Here is an 18842-nt window from a genome sequence, read left to right as displayed (position 1 = left end):
GTTACAAAGATCCTTCAATAATCTGTCAAAAACTGACATCACTGTGTAAAGAACTGTTCATTTCTATATCTCATTTTGGATTGATGTACGTGCACTTTTATATCCTTCAGTTCGATATAACATTTGGCCTTTCATGTTCTCAGTTTAAGCTACAGGGAATTCAAAGCTATTTCAAAGTGTAATTATAGGAATCTGCATATAAAAGGCTATATGTCCTACAGAGGGTTCCATGGAAAAGCAAACTCTTTCAAAGAAGAAAATTAGAAGTAATTCCCACAACTGAAACTCACTAAAGTTAATACATCTTTCATCTGATGAGAACAGTTTTATTTTTTAATGCCAAGAGATTAATCCAGAAAATGGTGGGGATTATTTGTGAGGTGGAAGGGAGTAAAGAGAACTGAAAACTGGAGAGAAATGCGAAGGAAAGAGGAGTGTATATTATTCATGTTTTTTGAGACAAGGACAACATCACGCTAATAAAATCAGTTCTTCCTATTACTGTAACACACAATAGTATTCGGAATTACATATTGTATTAGTTATCTGTTGCTGCGTAACGATACTCCCCATAGCATAGCAGCTTAATCCACAACATTTATCTCACAGTTTGTGTGGTTCGGAAATTTTAGCTCAGCTTAGCCGGTGCCTCTGGTTAAAGTCTCTCCTGAGGGTGCAGACAAGCTGTTGGCAGAAGCTGCAGTCTATTCCAAATACTCAACATGGGATGCAGCTAATACGCTCGCTCATGTGGCTGTCGACTGGGCACCATCCCTTGCCACGCAGGCTTCTCCACGAAGATGCCGCCACAACATTTCTGCAAGAATCCAAGAAAATAAAACAGCCATAAGAAGTTGCTCCAGATGGGCCACTTGCCTTTTTTAGACCTGATGTCAGATACTCCCTTCTTTTACCTCTATCACATTGATTTCTTAAGAGCCTTTTATGCTGATATGAATCCCAAAAGGGAGTATTCACTATGCACTATAAGATAGGTCGTCTATCCTACATATTCACATCCAAATTAAATTATCTCTGGTGCTTTTGTATATGACAACTTACATTTCAAACCGCGAGTCTTAGAAAATTCCTTTTTCAACTGAAAGCAATGTTACCCGACTTTTTCAGCTTTGTGCTTTTCCAAATATAATTGTGGTAGTTTAAGAAAGTTTCATAATTTGAAAATAAAGACTTAGAAGTTTAGTTACTTAGAAGTTTAGTCACTGCTTTTATCTTTCTTATGTAAAAACTGGCATTAAAAAGTCACAAACATAATTGTGTAAATTCTCGAGCTAACAAAGTGCTTAGCACAGAAGTTATGTAGCATATGGTTATACTATTCCCAAACAGTAAAGTGTGTCTGTATGTGCCAATTCTTAATTACCAGCTCATTAACACTCAGGTGTCAATTGCTGGTGGCAAAGGCAATACCCACATGGCCCAGTTTCTGTCATGCACTGTGTAATTAAATTGACCTCAAGTACTAGAGCTTGCTAGTTGACTGATACTATTTGGACACTAATTTCAGACACTATTTAAAATGTAGTAATGTGAATAAACCAATGTAACGAGAGGAAAAACTAATTTGGTTTTAAATCTTTCCTTCCTTCCTTCCTTCCTTCCTTCCTTCCATCCTTTCTTTTCTCTTTCTTTCTTTCTTTCTTTCTTTCTTTCTTTCTTTCTTTCTTTCTTTCTTTCTTTCTCTCTTCCTTTTTTGTAACAAGAATTGTGCTTGCCACCCAAGTGCTATGCCACTGAGCTATATCTCTGGCTAAATTGTACTTTCATTTGTAACTATAAAGGTAAAGACAAACGAATAATCATTGCAGCAAACATGGAAATGCACATCATACATTGGATTTTAAAATTATTGTTCTAAAATGCCTTTACATTTCAAGATAATGATAAAATAGTTCCAAAAGAGAAGTGGAAAATACTTTATAATGGTGGCATTTGCGGAAATGATATAGTTTGTGATTTTATTTATTCAAGTGTGATAAAAGAAATGAATTATTTAACTTTAAACATTAGTTAGTAACTACCAGAAATACTTCAGCTTCCCACATATAAATGTTCTATAATAAAGTTTAACAAAATAAAAGCGTATTAACAAGAATCACATATTGAAACTCTCAATAGTGCAAGATTTTCTCTGTTTTCTCATTATGTTAAAACTTGAAATTTCAGCCTTCCGTGTAAAGTGACAAGGGAGATAATACATTTATGCTCTAACTTTTCTTCTAAAGTTTCAATAAAGTGAAAAAATTTAAAGGAAAAACTTACAAGGAATAACAAAAGACAAAAGGAAATAAGTCTGATAACACTTAGAAATTTTGGAGTAGATCAATAAGTTGCAGTTGAATTATTATTATTATTGAAAATATTTACACCTTTGCTGGAAAAAAGGATCCAGTAAAGAAATCCGATTTTTTCCAAATAGAGTTTGAAAGACTCAAGAATTGAAAAGGGAAAAGAGCTCTGCTCTAGAAGTGAGTATAAGATGAAAAGCAGAATCCAACGTGTTGTACAAAGCAGTTATAACTTCTATATGTCTTCAAATACTGCATATGGATAGGTGATCAGCTATTCTGTTTGGTTAGAAGACAGGAGATTTATCCTCTAGTGAATTTAAAGCAAAGAGAATGCCTAGATTAGAAGGCAGTAGCCCTACTTTAATGTACAGTCCACTAAGAAAAGCTTGGATCGCCCCAGATAGACCTCTCCTGATTAGTTTACAGAACAAAAGTGCCCCAGCTTATACTTCTAGACAGAATATCTGAAAATATTTTGCGTCAGTATCTAAACACCTAATGTAGCAATCTTGGAAGTTCTCCAATTAAATGGCCCATTCACAGCTAGACATGGATACTCACAAACCATTTTAGCAGCAGAGATTATCTTTAGCATTGCATAGCACCTTTGCTCCTGATTTTGAGCAGTCAACCAAATACTGCTATTTGTTGCTTGTAGTGCTCAGATCAAACCAGAGCCTCAGGAATGTTAAATGAAGAGCTCTAGTACTGAGCTGCATCCTTAGCCCAGCAATCCAAAAAATCTTCAAAAGATTTCTGGAAAGGCACACTTATCAGCAGAAATAGGTGAATTGAACTATCATCCACATAGCAAGATATGGAAGGAAAAATGATTACATAAAACACATTAAATAAAAATAAATAATAGAAGGTAGGGAGACAAATCTTTTATAAAGTGTGCAGGGACCAAAGATAAAGGGTGGAGGGAGGGAAGGGAGGAGAAGAGCATGAAAAAAGAATTAAAACATGTTATCTTTATGTATCAACCTCCCACAATGAGTGCAATCATTATTCACTGCAAACATATACCGATAAAAAAATTTAAAACCCAGTAAAAGAATTATTAATTTACTGTCTCCACATAATGTATGTTTGAGTTTGGTCAGCTTTTGCAGGTGATCTAGACTTCTGCTCATAAAAGCAGTGATAACATAGCACCTTAAGGTTACACTGGTTCTAGAGTCTCACTTAACCAAGGATAAGCTAGAGACTCTTGTTACTACGTCTAACTTGGTAACTGTAATTAGTGACTTGGGACAGCCAAGTTTATATTATTTGTAATTATGGAACCCATGTACACCAGGAGGAACTCAGGTAATGTATTATAATGTTTGTGGAAAGAAAAGACATAGATATCCTAGGAAGAATTATGGTGCAGAGGTACAGCTATTCTTCAGTACAGGATGATGACTTTTTCCACTCCTATGCAACTGTTTCTCTTGCTGCTGTCTGTCTCACGAGTCCTCCTGACTCCCAAAGATATGAAGGTGCATGTCCACTGTAGCTCACTATCCAAACAGTGATTAAAAAAGATGATGAGGAAAGTTTAGGTGCATTTAGTGTCAGATCCTCCCAACATACTGAAGTAATGCAGAGAATCTAGTGAAAAACCCTGCTGGTGTACTTAGGCTTCTTGTAGCACTGCTGCTTACTTAGCATGACAGAAGGCTGATCTATCACAGGCCTTATCTGCCCCGTAGTCCGAGCGCACACATTTTCTACCTCGATGACATTCAAGTTTCTCAATTTCTCTCACTGTCTATTAAGGGAGATAAGAACCGACTGAAGACTGCCTGACTTTGTAGCCTTCTCTCCCAAGGTTATGTGCCTACTTCACATTCCAAGGAGGCTCTTACATCTCACAAAATTCTCAGTTCATCTTCAATTAATGGCAAGGTTTCAGGGAGTCAACTGTGGTGTAGGGGCTAAAATTAAGACCCAGTATCATGTGTTGACTTTATATCCTACTTACGCAGGCAGTATACGGATGGTATCTCATGTCCTCACACAACCTGGTTTACTCAGCTCTCAAAGATAAGAGTCTCTAATTAGACAACTCTCAACCAGGGGAATCAGCAAGTAGTTCCTTCTTTCCCATTGGCAGGGTTTCTGTCCAGAGTAGCCCCACAGAATTGCTCAAACACTTCAAATCATCTTAGAGCAGAGACCGTTTACTCTATCCAGAGTGCATCCACCTTGTTTGCTAGTCTCTCGCAGGGCATGAGAACATTTGAGACTCGGAGATGGTTTTCATTCTCATCTGTCTTCTTAGTTTTAAGTGTGTGTGTTCCCTGTCCTTGTGACCCTAGGCAGGAATTCCTCACTTTTTATGATGTAAGTAGCTGATAAGCAAAACAATCCTTTACCTCCCTGTACTTCTTTCATTATTTGACTGAATTAATAAAGTAAACTGAGCTCAGTTCAGTGGATTCATTAGGCAGGATGACAGTGATTTTGTGAAGTCAGATTATTTCCTTATACTTACTGAGGCAGCAGTTTATTAAATATGATTTCTGTGTGAGACAGACTCATTTGACTCTAGTTTTGCTTATTCATCGTCAACATAACATGTTGCTGAGCAGGATAAAAATGGACACATTAAAACAACATTAAACTCCTATTTTGCAAATCTATTAAAATATTCAGAACTATCTGGATTTTCTAAGCCAAGTTTAATGATACCTAATATGTGAGAATCATCCCTACAGGAGAACACATGCCATAGGAAGAAAGTTAAATTTTACGTATAGAGTAAGGTTCTGCATGGTACAGTTTTTATGTATGTTTCTGTGTATTTACTCCTGCAATTTTAAATTAAAATAAGACGCAGACGAGAAGCTTACCTGAGACAAATTAAGAATTTAGAGAAAGAGAAGAGTTAGGCAAATTAAGGCTTGTGTTCAAAATTTCCCATGAGTTGGCCTACATGAGTCTCATCTTCTTTGTACATGAGATTATGACTAGAATATTGCAGGCCCTATTCTGTTCTATTATCACAAAGGGCTCATTTTAAGAAAATACAGAAAGTAATAATTTCTAATGAAGGATAGATGACAGTTGATAAATACAGGCACAGATACAAAGGTGTTTTTGATTTTTTAAAAAAACTTGCTAAAATCATTAGAACTCACATGGAAACAAAGGCTAAAGATAAGTTTCTGTAATTTTTGACTGTTATGAATTTTTATTGACATTATTTGTCTTGCTTATGTATTACCATGAGTGTATTACAGAAAACACTACAGGGATTGGCTTAATCTGTAGCCTTTGTATATTGGCGAAGCCACTCTTGCCATACACACTTGTTAAATTTCCTCTAAAAAATGTAAGTATTATAATTGATGTATCATATATTTATAGTTATTGCCAACATAATTGCTGAAAACTTTTAAGAAAAATATTCAAGTAATAAATCTTTAAGTATTATGGAGAAAATAAATTAGAATGCAGAACTGATAATATCATTTGATATTGGAATAAAAATACAAATTTTTCTGGAATTGTTTCAATGTCATGCAGTTTGGGTCCTTCTTGACTGGCAAGCATAGTAATATTTAAGCCACAGGGAAAAATTAGAAAAGTCTTCCACAAACAAGATTAATTCCTGCACAAACTTTTCCCTTTCTTTTACACCATCTTGTTTGAAGGCACCATGTCCTATTTAAGCAAAGAAAATCCTTCGGAGCCACATCTGCTAGCGTCTCTGGCCTCATCGTTAGCCAGCTGACCAACTAATTATCACGGAAATGCTATCTATTTATCCTTTGAAATGGCTCTAGATTTGTCCTTTCCCTTTCAGTTTTTCTAGTCTGGTCTGTAGGTTAATTATGATCAAGTGTTAGCTAGTGAGACATTCACAGCAGTCTTTCTTCTCCCTAATTTCTATTTTGTTTTCTTTAGTGTCATGAGTTATTATCTTACTCAATGTAAATTAGACTTTGCTTAGTTGCTTACATCATTTTTATCTTTTAATTATTGTTATCATATGTGACTCACCCATATAGTGTAAAAAATGTGTTTCTCATATGTAAATATTATATCCTAAACTAAAATTGTGCTTATATCCAATCTTTAAAAATTACTTAATTCACTCTTTTCATTTCCCAGACCGACTTATAGCTAACAACGCGCTTCACATCTCAGCAGAGACATCCTTCACCAAGAATCACAGTGCTGTGATCTCTCAGATCATTTCATGGACGGTTGTGCCGGGGTCACAAGCCTATGGGGGTTCTGAAAGTGGTGCTGGAAATCCTTCCCACTCTATTTCCTCCAATTACCAATCTGTGATCTTGGGACCAGTGCAACATCTTTAAAACAAGTAATATTTTTAAATTTTACTTTTTCATTTTTGCAGTGATAAAGAACAAACCCAAGCCTCCCTGCATGCTGGCAAGTTCTTTACCATTGAGCTATACTGAGCTGCCCTTCGGATCCTGCAAAAGATTTGTTTACTTTGATTTTATCAAAAAAGAAAAAAAAAGCACACATGCATAAGCCATCCCTGTGAAGTTACCTGATATTATATTTTTAAAGAAATATATCTCTTTTCTTTTTTCTTTCTTCTAGGGCATAGCATACCTAACTTTATTTTATTCATCACATTTGAACTAGAATTATTGGATCAGCATGTATTCTTCAGTCTTCTCTTTGTTTTAATTTTAGGTATTAAGATGACATTTTTGTGTCTCTGTCTCTGTTTCTCACACATATGCGTGCACGTGCATGCACACACACACACACACACACACACACACACATCTCTGATTCAACTCGATTTGTTAGGTTTTATTATGATCATTGTGCTGTCTCTCTTGGTGGACTTTCTGATCCTACCTAAGAAAGGAAGGTTTTCACACAATAAAGAAAATACTAATTATTGACTTCATAGTATTAAAAATCCTAAGTTATCATCTTGACAAATAGGTACTACTGCAGTTTTGATATTTAATGTCTAATCTATACAGAGGGTATACAATAGGTGTTTACCTACTAGATGACTGTGTCTTTTCATATCTTCCTTCAAATTTCTACTTTGTGCTTATCAGTACCCTCACTCATCACTCATGAACACTCACACACAAACTTATTTTGAGAGGCTTATATTACAAGATGACCTTGAAATCTGCTGTCCACGGCATTGTTAATTAGGAAAAAAAACAAGAATTAAAAACTCTCTCACTTTTGGAAAAATCAGTGTTTTAGGGTTATTCAATTATCATGCTAATATTTTCAGTCTTCTTTTCATGATCAAGAACTACTCACATTGAGAAGACAAGGCAGAGGATGGAGTTGGTGGTACAAATAAGATGATTATGAAATTAATAAATGTTTCTTACTCAGACAGATTATGCCTACAGATTATCAAAGTCTCAAAAGAAAATGAGAAGTAAAATAAAGCAAAGCAAAACAAAATGTTTCTTGAACCATACAATATTCTCAGTACACATTCTTACATGAATGAATTATATTTAAAATATAAATGCCCCTGTAGGAGCATTAATTTAGTCATAAAATCATATAAACTACCTTATTTTCACTGAAATATTTAAAATTTAAATTTCATGAAAAGGACGTAGAACTTTTAACGGATTGAAAAGGAATAGAAAATTTTAAGAAATATTTTAAGCAGCCAAAGAATAGCTTAAGCAACAAGGACTGCAAACATCAAGCAGTCTAAAATTAGAAGGATTAAAGCAATCCAGTTTTATTGAGAAAATACTAAGTATTGCTCAGTTCATTTCTAAAGTGCATGGTGGCCATAGCAAAAATAATTACAGCATAGTAGTCATTTGAAAACTATCATAACCAAAAACATATGATTCTATATAATATGGAAAGTCCCCCCCCCCAAAATTAATTGTATGGAAATAGATACTCAGAAAAGATATTGGCATCAAGAGAAAAAATTAGGTAAGTGTTTCCAAAGACAATCATGGGAATATGCACCGTTTTCAAATTAGTGCTTTCAAGAGAGGAAGAGGAGGGAGATAACGAGAATATGGGCACCCTTGAGTTGCATTTCTGGGTTTTACACCAACACTGAATGGAGAGTTACAAGTGAGGAGATGCTGTATGAATACCAAAGGGAACGTACTTTCGTCTTAAATTTTGGAAACTAATAGTACTGTTTACACCCACTCTGGAATTGTGAGAAAGGAATTAGTTCCATACCTTAGACTGTATTATATGCACTTGGTACCCAAGAACAGTGGTGAAGAGAAAAGTAGCATTAATAATACCTACCACTCACGTGTTGTTATTATGCTATACATTTCACAAAGTTCAGTTAACTAATTTTGTCTACATCCTACAACTAGCGTATTCATATTTTCCAAAGGAACAAGATATTCTGATGTGAAGCAAACTTTCAGAAATATTTTTCCTAACTTTCCAAAGCATCAAATACATTTAAATGAAAAATAGGGTTTGTAAGCTGTAGTGTTTTTTAAACATTTTGGGAAATGTTTTCCAGTATGAAATATTTGTAAAATGTGATCTGTTTAAACTTGAAAAACTTTTCATGAAGGGTTTACTTTCATATGAATGACATCTTTAATACAGTGCTACCTACTTCTTTATATTACTTCTGTTATCTTCATTTACTAAATTGATCTTATATCCCATTAATGGCTTTTGACCACAGCTTTTCTCACTTAATTATTTAATATTATTGTAGAATTTCTTTGGTCCCCAAAATAAAGCAGAACCTTTTTTTTTTTCTGAAGGCAGATAACATCAGACCTTGTTACATCACCTCACGGTAAGACTTCAACTTGTAATTAATAAAATTTAATTTTACTTCTAAAAATGTAAAATCTTAGTTTAATGAAAGAGTCAATGATGTGGTTCCTTGAAAGTGAGAAACTGACAGGGAGTAGGAGCATACTTGGGAACTGAGATCGTCTGCACTTATAGCTGATGAAATTTCATGAGTATCTTTCATTCTTGTGTATTTTATTCAGATTTTTCCACCAGAAGGTTAGAAATAGTGGATGTTCAAGGCAAAAGAAATACCTACGCTTCCTCTTTGTTGACTTACAGAATAAACATTGCATATGTAGACTGTGTAGTTTGAATGCAAGAAAATTGATTTCACAATTACACATGAGATGAAGAAGCACAGCATTTTTTCTGTTAGCTTTTAGGTATTTTAGAGTCTAAATTGCAGGAGTGGTAATTCAGTTTATATTAACTTTATAAAGACTACTTATACATTAATTTTCATTTTAGTTTTTGAAAATGATACCCAAATGGACTTTAGTTTTTCTTATAGTTCTATCAATTTTGTTTATAAAAAGATATGATTCTAGAATTTCAGATACAATTTTTTATTGCTTGAAGGCATTCATGCATAAACTTATATTAATTTTGTGGAATGTTAGTATTGCTATTAATCAAAAACACCTTTAAAATTATAGTGGAAAAACTAGACACTTAAACTATTCATGTGGGTACCATTGGAATCATATAGAATTAAATGCCTATATGCAAAACTGTAAATATAGTGAAACTCCTCAAAATGCAGTGTATGTAGCTTCAAATGAGAGTCGGTTTTAAACAGATGTCCCCTTAGACCTGTTATATTAAGACTAAAATCAGTAAATCAGCATTAGTTGTTTTTAAGCATAGGGCATTATTTTGCCACTTATTTTTATTCAAAGCTCCTACAGGCGTCAGTGGAAGATCCATCCATGGAAAAAAATGGTATGATATGTATCCTAGTTTTATTTATTTCATATGTATACAGCAGTATAAAATAATATATTACATTTACACTTGTTTTACTAATGTATTATAGCATTCACAGTAACAAACACTATAGTTAAGATTGAAACTCATCTTTTGTTATAATACCCTGTTTTCACTCACAGATAACTGTCTCAAAAGTGTGTTTAGAGCCAAAATTCCCTGCTTAGTTTCAGCTCAAGGATGTATGGATGTATTAGAAGTCTGAGTTCTGCTGTTCCGAAATTTTTGAGTCTAAAGTGAAAACTTTTTTTTTTTTTTTTTTGCATCTTGGATGCAATGTTTTCACACAACTCAAAAATATCTGGAGAGTAAAACTTTAAGCATGTGACAAGTTTTCAAGAAATAAAAGTCAATTTTCCTAGTTATACAAATACTTAGAAAATAACAATGATTAGAAACACATGCATGCACACTAAAGATATTAGAATTTTAGTCATATTATTGCCTGCAATACTCTGGCGGCACCCACCTACCAGCATTCTCACAGAATGCTAAAATCTAAGACCTACGCCGAGTTTTTGAAGAAAAAAATATCCTACTGAACAGTTTCACAAAGTACTGTATAAGGATTTTGTTTGACTCCACAGAGGGATATTCCTTCACCTACTAACAATATATAAAATAAGTTTACTACTCCATGGTGTAAAAAATATGGAATTTTGTTACTTTCTGTTTTTCCTTGTTAAAAAGGAACATAAAAAAGATGTTAAGTGCAAAGCCTTTACCACTACAAAATTAGACTTGAGAAAGATAAAGAACTCAATATATTGTAATATGAAAAATAGATTTTCAGAAAAATCAGGTATACCAACGTTTTGTGTATTTTTTAGTTCCTTGGGTATTAGCACACACAGAGAAATGCAATAGAAAACATATGAGTTGGTGACATAAGTATTGTAAGACAATAACATAAATATTCCCCTTATCCTGCTTAACATTGGTCATGTTCTTGTTAACTGATTGTATCAAAGATCAACTCAACTGGAATAAATAATCTAAGAGAGATAAAATGGTAAAATTAGTTTGCCGTTATGACAGTATGTTGAAAATTGTGAGCCTTTTTCTTGTCACGGGAGAAGCAGTAAGACTGTTAAATTGCAAGTATCTCATGGCAAGTTATAACAAAGTTATGTAAATCTCCTACTATAGTTCTTAATTAGCAAGGTTTGATAAAGGCATTGCATTTAATATCTTCTGAAAGTAAAATGTATGTATTTCCCTAATATTTTCCAAGCAGAGGGGATATACTCAGGTTGTTGACATCATGATACCTTTAAAGTGATTATGATCCAGTATGGTGATATTTGATGGAAAACAATTTCACAAAATTATCTTCACAAGCTTAAAATTAGCATTTTACATGTGGATGAGAGATTTCTAGAAACTGTCATTTGACATACCATTGAAACATTTAAGACACCATTTCCACAGGAAAATTTTTTTAACTTGTACTGTTCTATAACTAATAATGTCAGCAAGTAAACATCATGATTATTATTTCTAAAATAATAATAATATTGATCAAGGAAATGTTTTTAATAAACTGAATATTGTTTTTCTTATATGTGTATAAACATGTAAGATTGTCTATTAAAATGATGAGAACTAGAAAGCTTATACTAAAATTTCTTGACATGCTAACTTAGGAAATGCTTGTTTGGAAAACTTGGTTATTAGTTGACATCTTTCCTGTTTTATAGTTGCATTCACTGATGGATGGCATTTTATCCAGTTCGCTAAGATCATTTTTTTTACTAGAATTTCTGACTCTTTCTGAATACAATAGTTGACCAAAAACCTAATCATTTAGGGTTTTACATTTAAATATGTCTATATCCCCAAAACTAGATAAAAAGTTTCGTTTTTGTTTTTGTTTACAGAGTGATATGTAATTTAAGTAATAAAATGTAAAATTTTACCATGAATTACCAGCATATAGCTTTTAACATAGTCGATACACAAATGTATGATATAATAAGTTTGCTTAAGTGAGTCATACAATGATGTAAAGGAATAAGTAATTAAGGAAAGTGTCTTCATATCAAATGAAGTAATAAAACCTTATTTCGATTCATGTAATAAAAAGGTAGATGTGGATTCCCCCCAAGATTATAAAATGATGTATGAAAGTCCTTAAAGCAGAGTGATTCACCAAGAAAATCATTTTCTTGCTTAAACAGCAAATAGAACAAACAGACTTTTGTAGTTAAATAACATATCAACATTTTCTTACTAAAATAGCCTATCATTCAAAATATTAATGTAGTAAATGCCAGAAGTTTGAGAAAATGTTACTGCACTTAGTGAACATATGTGCTTTTTGTACTACACGATTGATTAGCTTCATCTTTACAGAGTTCCTCAACACATTGCAACATTACATACTTTTTTGTTATATAAACTGACTGCAGTTATGACATGTTATTATCTAATTTGTTAACAGCCAAATGAATGATACCAAGATGTCATTCAAAACATACATCAAGAACTGATGAGTACATTTATGCATTTTAATGTTAAATCTAAGAAGAAAACTGTGATATAAGTTACATAAAATTAGATGGAGAACACCTGTTCCATTTTAGTCTTTTTTTTCCCTTTGTTTTATAGTGCTGCAGATCAAACCCACGTCCTCCAACTACATCCCTAGCTGTAGTCTGTTGTTTAATAAAATTGTGCAGTTCAAACTCCCACTGAACATAAGATTGGTTAGAAAATAAGGACGATACTTCAAAGTACTTCTGCAGTTTGCGCTAGGCAAACATTTTGATGTGATGTTGAAAGCTTTTTTAAGTGGGAAGAGACCTGTTAATATTATTTTCGCTTGGAAGATTACCTCACATTCTCTGATTGTACCTTATTTAAATTGTATTTTAAATAAGCAGTAGACAAAAGTAAAAATTATGTAAAGGACAGGAAGATTTAACCTTGTTGACGTAAAAGTGAAAGCGAAGTTTAAATCCTAGGCTGTCTCATGAAAACTTTTCACCACATTTAAGCTACAAAATTTTCATATAATGATACTGAGACAATAGTGTACCGTGTTCCTATCTCCAAATTTATTTAGTTTAAATTTAGAGATCCTTTATATTTTATATTCTTTGCCAGCTCGAGTATTTATATATCTCTATATATTTATATAGAGTTATAAATATCTTTTATATTCATGTGTAACTGAGGGTCAGAAAACTATGTAAAATAAAATTCTGTGTGAGTTATATGATTGAGGACTTCTTAAAATAATTATCTTCAGTTACATACTTACACCACAAAATGTACAGACACCCAGTTATTTTTTTCTAACAACAAATACAGGTAATTTATAGGCTATAAAATCTTTAAGAGATTCTAAACTTGAAGCCATAGAAATAGAATTAGAATCACGTAGATTGTTAGATACTTTGATAGTACATATTCAGTGCTCCATCAGATAATATGAACAGCTACATCTTTGGCATTGAAAATTCAGTATGAGTTCTTCACAAAATTTTGTAGCTTAGAGCTTTGTTTGCTTTTAAACAAGGAAAAACAAGGTTGAGTAAGAGATGAAAACTGGGAGGAAATATTAATGATTTGTTTCTCAGGAAGTTTATCTTTGGGACCCTGAATTAAGTTTTACTTTATTGTATGATGTGGACTATGAATCCATTTAAAAACCAACTGATTTGTACCACATTTTAGGAAAATTATATAATATAATATATATATTTTATATTTATTTAGAAGCTTTGAAATAGTACAGTAAACACTTTGCAACACGGTGTATAAACTACAGAATGTCTTTGATATTTTGTGGGTCTTCATAATACAACATATTTTATAACCCACATGTGAAAAGAACATAATCACAATCTCTCTTGTAAAGTTGGAATAGTCTGGGGAACACTTGATCACACAAAAATAATATAAAACAGTCAAGTTTAAAACAGTGATATTGCATTTATAATGCACAAATTTCCTTTCTTTATGACTGGCTTCTCGTGGTGAATATAAACATCTAAAGGGCTCAGTGACATTTGGAGAGAGAAAGATATATAGTGCTGTAAACAGGCACACACTGATCGGAGAGGCAAAATCAGCTGCCTCTAAAGTTTCTACAGTTCTGCACATTTCAACTCATTTCTCAGGCCTGCTGAGAGCAATTAGGTCCTATAATTGGCCACGATGACTCCGCCGGAAATCTAATACTCAGTTACACACAACTAACGGGATGGCCAAGATAATGAAGTTGAAAAGTTGATGCTTTTGTTGGTCGACTTTGTGCAAATCATGCTGCTTCAGGTAAGTTCTGTAGAATTGACTAGCATATCCTTTTCCGTGCTGTGAAAAAGAAAGAAAAATACTCTAAGAAAAAAATGGTTGACTTTTGGAGTTTAGAATTGCACATCATTGTACAAGAAATTAATACACTTGAAAATTAGCTCTACTCCCATACCAAACACATGTAGCGTGAAATTAGTTTAGTGCTCCCTTGGTTTGTAGTTTTGCATGGGAAATCTATGTTGTATGTACTAATTACTAATTATAAGGAGAGTAAAGTTATCTACAAAACAATCCCTACCTTACTATTTATGCACAGAGATTAACGGAGAATATATGATTTTTACTTATAGAAGAAATATTTAGAAAATGTACAATTAATTTGTTATATATTTAATATAATAAATTTTAAATAATATACTCATCAATTTAAATAAAATTATACCCAAGTATTTTCATAGGTCAGAATTCAAAGATAACTCGTGTTTTCTAGGTTTACTTTATTTCATCTTTAAAACTACATTACCACATCATTCTATGGCCTAAGATTTTCTTCAGAGTAAATTTATCTCCTAAAAGGAAGCAGGTTCCCCATAAAGAGAAAGCCAAAGGGAAAAAATACATAATTTTTTGGCCCACTCTTGTATTAGTCTTATATTTATGAAGCAGAATGCCGAGATTCAGGGGTTCAGATTTATCATTTAAAATATTTAATGTCTATATAGTAATAAAGGATATTTCTTCCCTACATATATGTCATAAGATCTAACCACGAGTAAAGTGAGAATAAAATTGTATCCTCTGGATCAGTATCTGGTACAAAGCAGATGTATAATTTTTAAAAAGTTTTGGAAATTAAGACAGTTTAATTGACTTAAAAGTCACATATGAATATCTAATTAAAATTTAATGACTACCTTGAACTAATTTAATGTGCTAACAGTTTTTTAATCTTCAAAACTAAGACTGCGTTGATCAGTTTAATCCTCCTCTGAAACTCCTTCGCATTAAATGTAGGTTAATTTAATTATATGGTTTTCATAAATTATTTTACCATACTTCCTCATTTATTATTCTTCAAAAGTTTCAGTTTCTGGTCAATGACACATTTCTTTGTAAGTTCTATATTTAGCAGAAATGTCAACTGAAACTTTAAAAGTCAGGTACTTTTATTACAGATATTAAAGTGAAAATGATTATTTACATGTACTATGTACTGACCAGTGCTGAAAGTAATCAAAATATTATGTTTCATACTATCAGATGCAACAAATTTTAAAACAGATTTGCTAGTGTAGTGAACTATGGGTAACTCTTGTAACGTAATCATCATAAAGCTGTAAAAATTATTCTACAAGTAAATGGAAAGTTTGTTATTTTCACAGAACTAAATCTCATTTGATTATATCCTGGAATTCAAACTCCCTGTTTCACAAAGAGTTTAATTACAAGTAACTCAAATATATGTTTAAATCAATCAGAACTGAAAATTATTCAGTGAATTAGACTAGAATAATCATACAAATTCAAGCATATAAAATAAAAATAATTGCATTGACTAAAATTATGATCCTGATTAAACGCTTTGATGTTTAAAAGGAAACTATTAATAATTATATAAAATTATATGATCTCTTGACTAACCTAGGAAATAGAGTAACTTTACAATTACAAACACTAGTATTTTTTTCAAAATAAGTTAGAGATGTTACTTAATGGTTGAAACTTTTTCTGATTTATAGAACATCAGTTTACTAATTCAAGGACAAAAACTCAAAAGTAATCGGTATTCAATGTATATACTAACTCATGTAAAAAAATGCTGAACATTACACTTCCTAAAATGTAGAAATGGAGCAAACTAGCATGCATTACAATAGTAAAATGTAATTTCTTATTAAGGAGTAAATTAAGGGAAAAGCTATCGACATAGTTATATATTCGTTTAATTCAGTCAAATATAAAAGAAAATTGTATTATTAAAATGGTTTACCACTATGTTTAGAAGTTTATTGCATGTTATACCAAATGCCTTAAATATAAATTTTATTTAATAGATCTATCTTGAATCCTGCTCTGAGGTACATTGTATTGCTTTTGTCTAAAATCTACCTATTTTTGAAGTTGTCTATTAATATAACCACAAATTATAGGCCTCCCAGCTATCTGTCAATTACAAAAAAGCACATCTGAATAATAAAAATATGAAAGCTGAAGTCAAAGGTCAGAAAAATCAAATTAAAGAGAGAAGCTATCCTCTGTCTCAGAAGCTAACATCACATGGGAATATTGCCGAGATAGCAATGCTTTATACTCTTATAAAGTTATTGTCTCACCCACTTTATTTCAATATTGTAAGAGTGTAGTATAAGCACTGAATAATCCTCATGCCTTCAGGGCTAAATGTGTTAATGTTGTACAAATATCAAGCAGTTTATTATACATAAAACCAATGTAATTCCACAGAGTCACTGCCAAGAACAATTATTCCATAGCGTTAAGTGTTATGGTCATGCATTTGCCCACAGACTTAGGCTGGATGGAATGAATCAGATACATTGAGTTACCAAACTTCCTGTTGTAATCTATATAAAATTATCAAAGCAGACTTAGAAAAATTTTACTTCTTTATTTTCAGTTCATAAATGCAGTTTTTCTAGCTATGCACCAGCGTATGTAGGAAATTGAAGAAATGGGTATTTGATATTAGATAAAGATTATTTTCCAGTCAAATTAAAAGCAATCGAAAATGAACTATTTTCCTTTTGAATTCTATTTATTCATTGTATTTTTTCATAGTGCATCACAGAAATGTTAATTTAAAAGATTTATGATAATATCTGAGATATAGTTTAAGTACTCAATGGAAATACATACTCTTATGTCTGTATAATTTAGCATATAGTTTTAATGAAAGCAGTGGTGTCTTTTTCTTGTTATTTTGGAATCATGCTGGCTTTTATAATTTGCAAAGTACATATTAAACTGTGGAAAAATTAAAACATTTAAGTCAATAATGATTTTACATTAAGCTATTTAACTAATGACTTAACTGCACTATAAAATGTTACAAAATAACTGTAAAACATTAATACCAATATACCATTTATACTATACAATTTCCTAGTAAGGCCACCTTTACATGACACATTAAAAATCACAATTTATAATTCAGATATTCACGTTCTCAAACTTGCAAAGAGAGAAACACAGAGATCTCTCTTTATGACAATATAAAACAGAAAAGCTAAAGCAATAGATTATGCTTGTGAAGTAATCTAATTTGTTTCTGCAACTGAAAGAAAGAACAGCCTTCAAATATATCAAATGATTGAGATTCCACTACAGTGAAAAATTTCCAGAGGCTAAGATCAGTAACCTACTCCAGAGCGCATTCAAATGTTTAATGAGCCTCACAGTCAGGGCATTTTTTATACATAAAGTGAATCTAGCACATAAAAATCTGAGCCCATTACCCCCCGTGGAATCCAGAATCACCTGCCCTCTGTTCTCTGTGTAAAAGCTTATCATAAACTTAAAGGTAGTTTGAAAGTAAGCCTCCATTAGAGACTTGCCCAGTTGAATAATCAGTTCTTTCAACTTCCTTGTGTCTTATTCTTGAAACACTTTTGAGGATTCCCTTTAAAATGTTTCCAAGGACTTTTTTTTTCTGCTTAATCTTTTTTCCAGAAATGAGCCCATAATTGTTAAAACTATTAAAAGAAAATAACTACTTTGTCTTGTACCTTCCCATTTAGACGCTTCCACATTAATTTTTAAGATACTGTTTCAAATTTTTCAGACTGGTATGGAAGTCATGTTTTTCACCTCACAAAAACTACAAATTGAGTTAAAATGCGTATGTGTGTGTGATTTCATGTAGATGCTAGTTATGAAACAATAAAAAAAAAAAAACTGAAGCCTTCCCTTAGTATACCAGGTAATCTTCTGCCTAAGAACAGTTATTGTCATGTTAATTTGAGTACTTACTAATTTTTAATGTTCACAGCATCCCTAACGCAAAATTTCTTTCCTCCTTTTCATCACATACTATTCTTTTTTTCTAATTCTACCTAGATATAATATGTATTGGCAACAATAACTATTTGGATGCTGTTGATATTATAGAATATATATTTACATGTTTAAGTCTTTTATAAAGGAAACTTTATGGCATAAATGATACTAACAATTGATTAGACAACTAATGTAAGAAATATTTAGTAAAGCTGTTAGTCTTATTTAATCTGTGTTAGTTTTAGTTTCTATATTTATAAATGCTTACGGCATAATTTTCAATTAACATTTATCAAATTAAAATATAAATTAATGAATATTTTAAAAGATAAAAAAATCGGCAATTATGTTTGTATTTGTGCATGAGAAGATAGTGTGCAAGTAAATAATTTCTCACTAAAACAACAGTAAATGTATAACTAGCTCACTAGCAAATACTGTAAATACTTGGTAATCATATCAACTATCTTTAATATTATTAGCAAGTTTGGTGCAGTTAAA

General features: G+C 32.1%; 1 protein-coding gene across 2 annotated transcripts in view; it reads right to left on the bottom strand.

The window, feature by feature from the left end:
* Positions 1-305: 305 nt before the first annotated feature.
* Positions 306-18842, bottom strand: part of Pcdh10 (protocadherin 10) — a 50512-nt gene continuing 31975 nt past the window's right edge. Inside the window, exon 5 of one of the 2 annotated variants that reach the window (XM_003476790.5) lies at positions 306-817. In XM_003476790.5, coding sequence (XP_003476838.3) covers positions 747-817 — 71 coding nt within the window. In that variant the 3' untranslated portion in view covers positions 306-746. Of the gene's footprint in view, positions 818-9928; positions 14385-18842 lie in introns of those variants that run through there. The other variant, XM_063260771.1, reaches the window with a different exon arrangement.

This window comes from Cavia porcellus, unplaced genomic scaffold, assembly GCF_034190915.1.
Source record: "Cavia porcellus strain 051 isolate PalLab524CR breed Dunkin Hartley unplaced genomic scaffold, mCavPor4.1 scaffold_14, whole genome shotgun sequence".
NCBI lineage: Eukaryota > Metazoa > Chordata > Mammalia > Rodentia > Caviidae > Cavia > Cavia porcellus.
The sequence above is the reverse complement of the archived record's forward strand: the minus strand, read 5'-3'. Positions and strand labels throughout refer to the sequence as shown.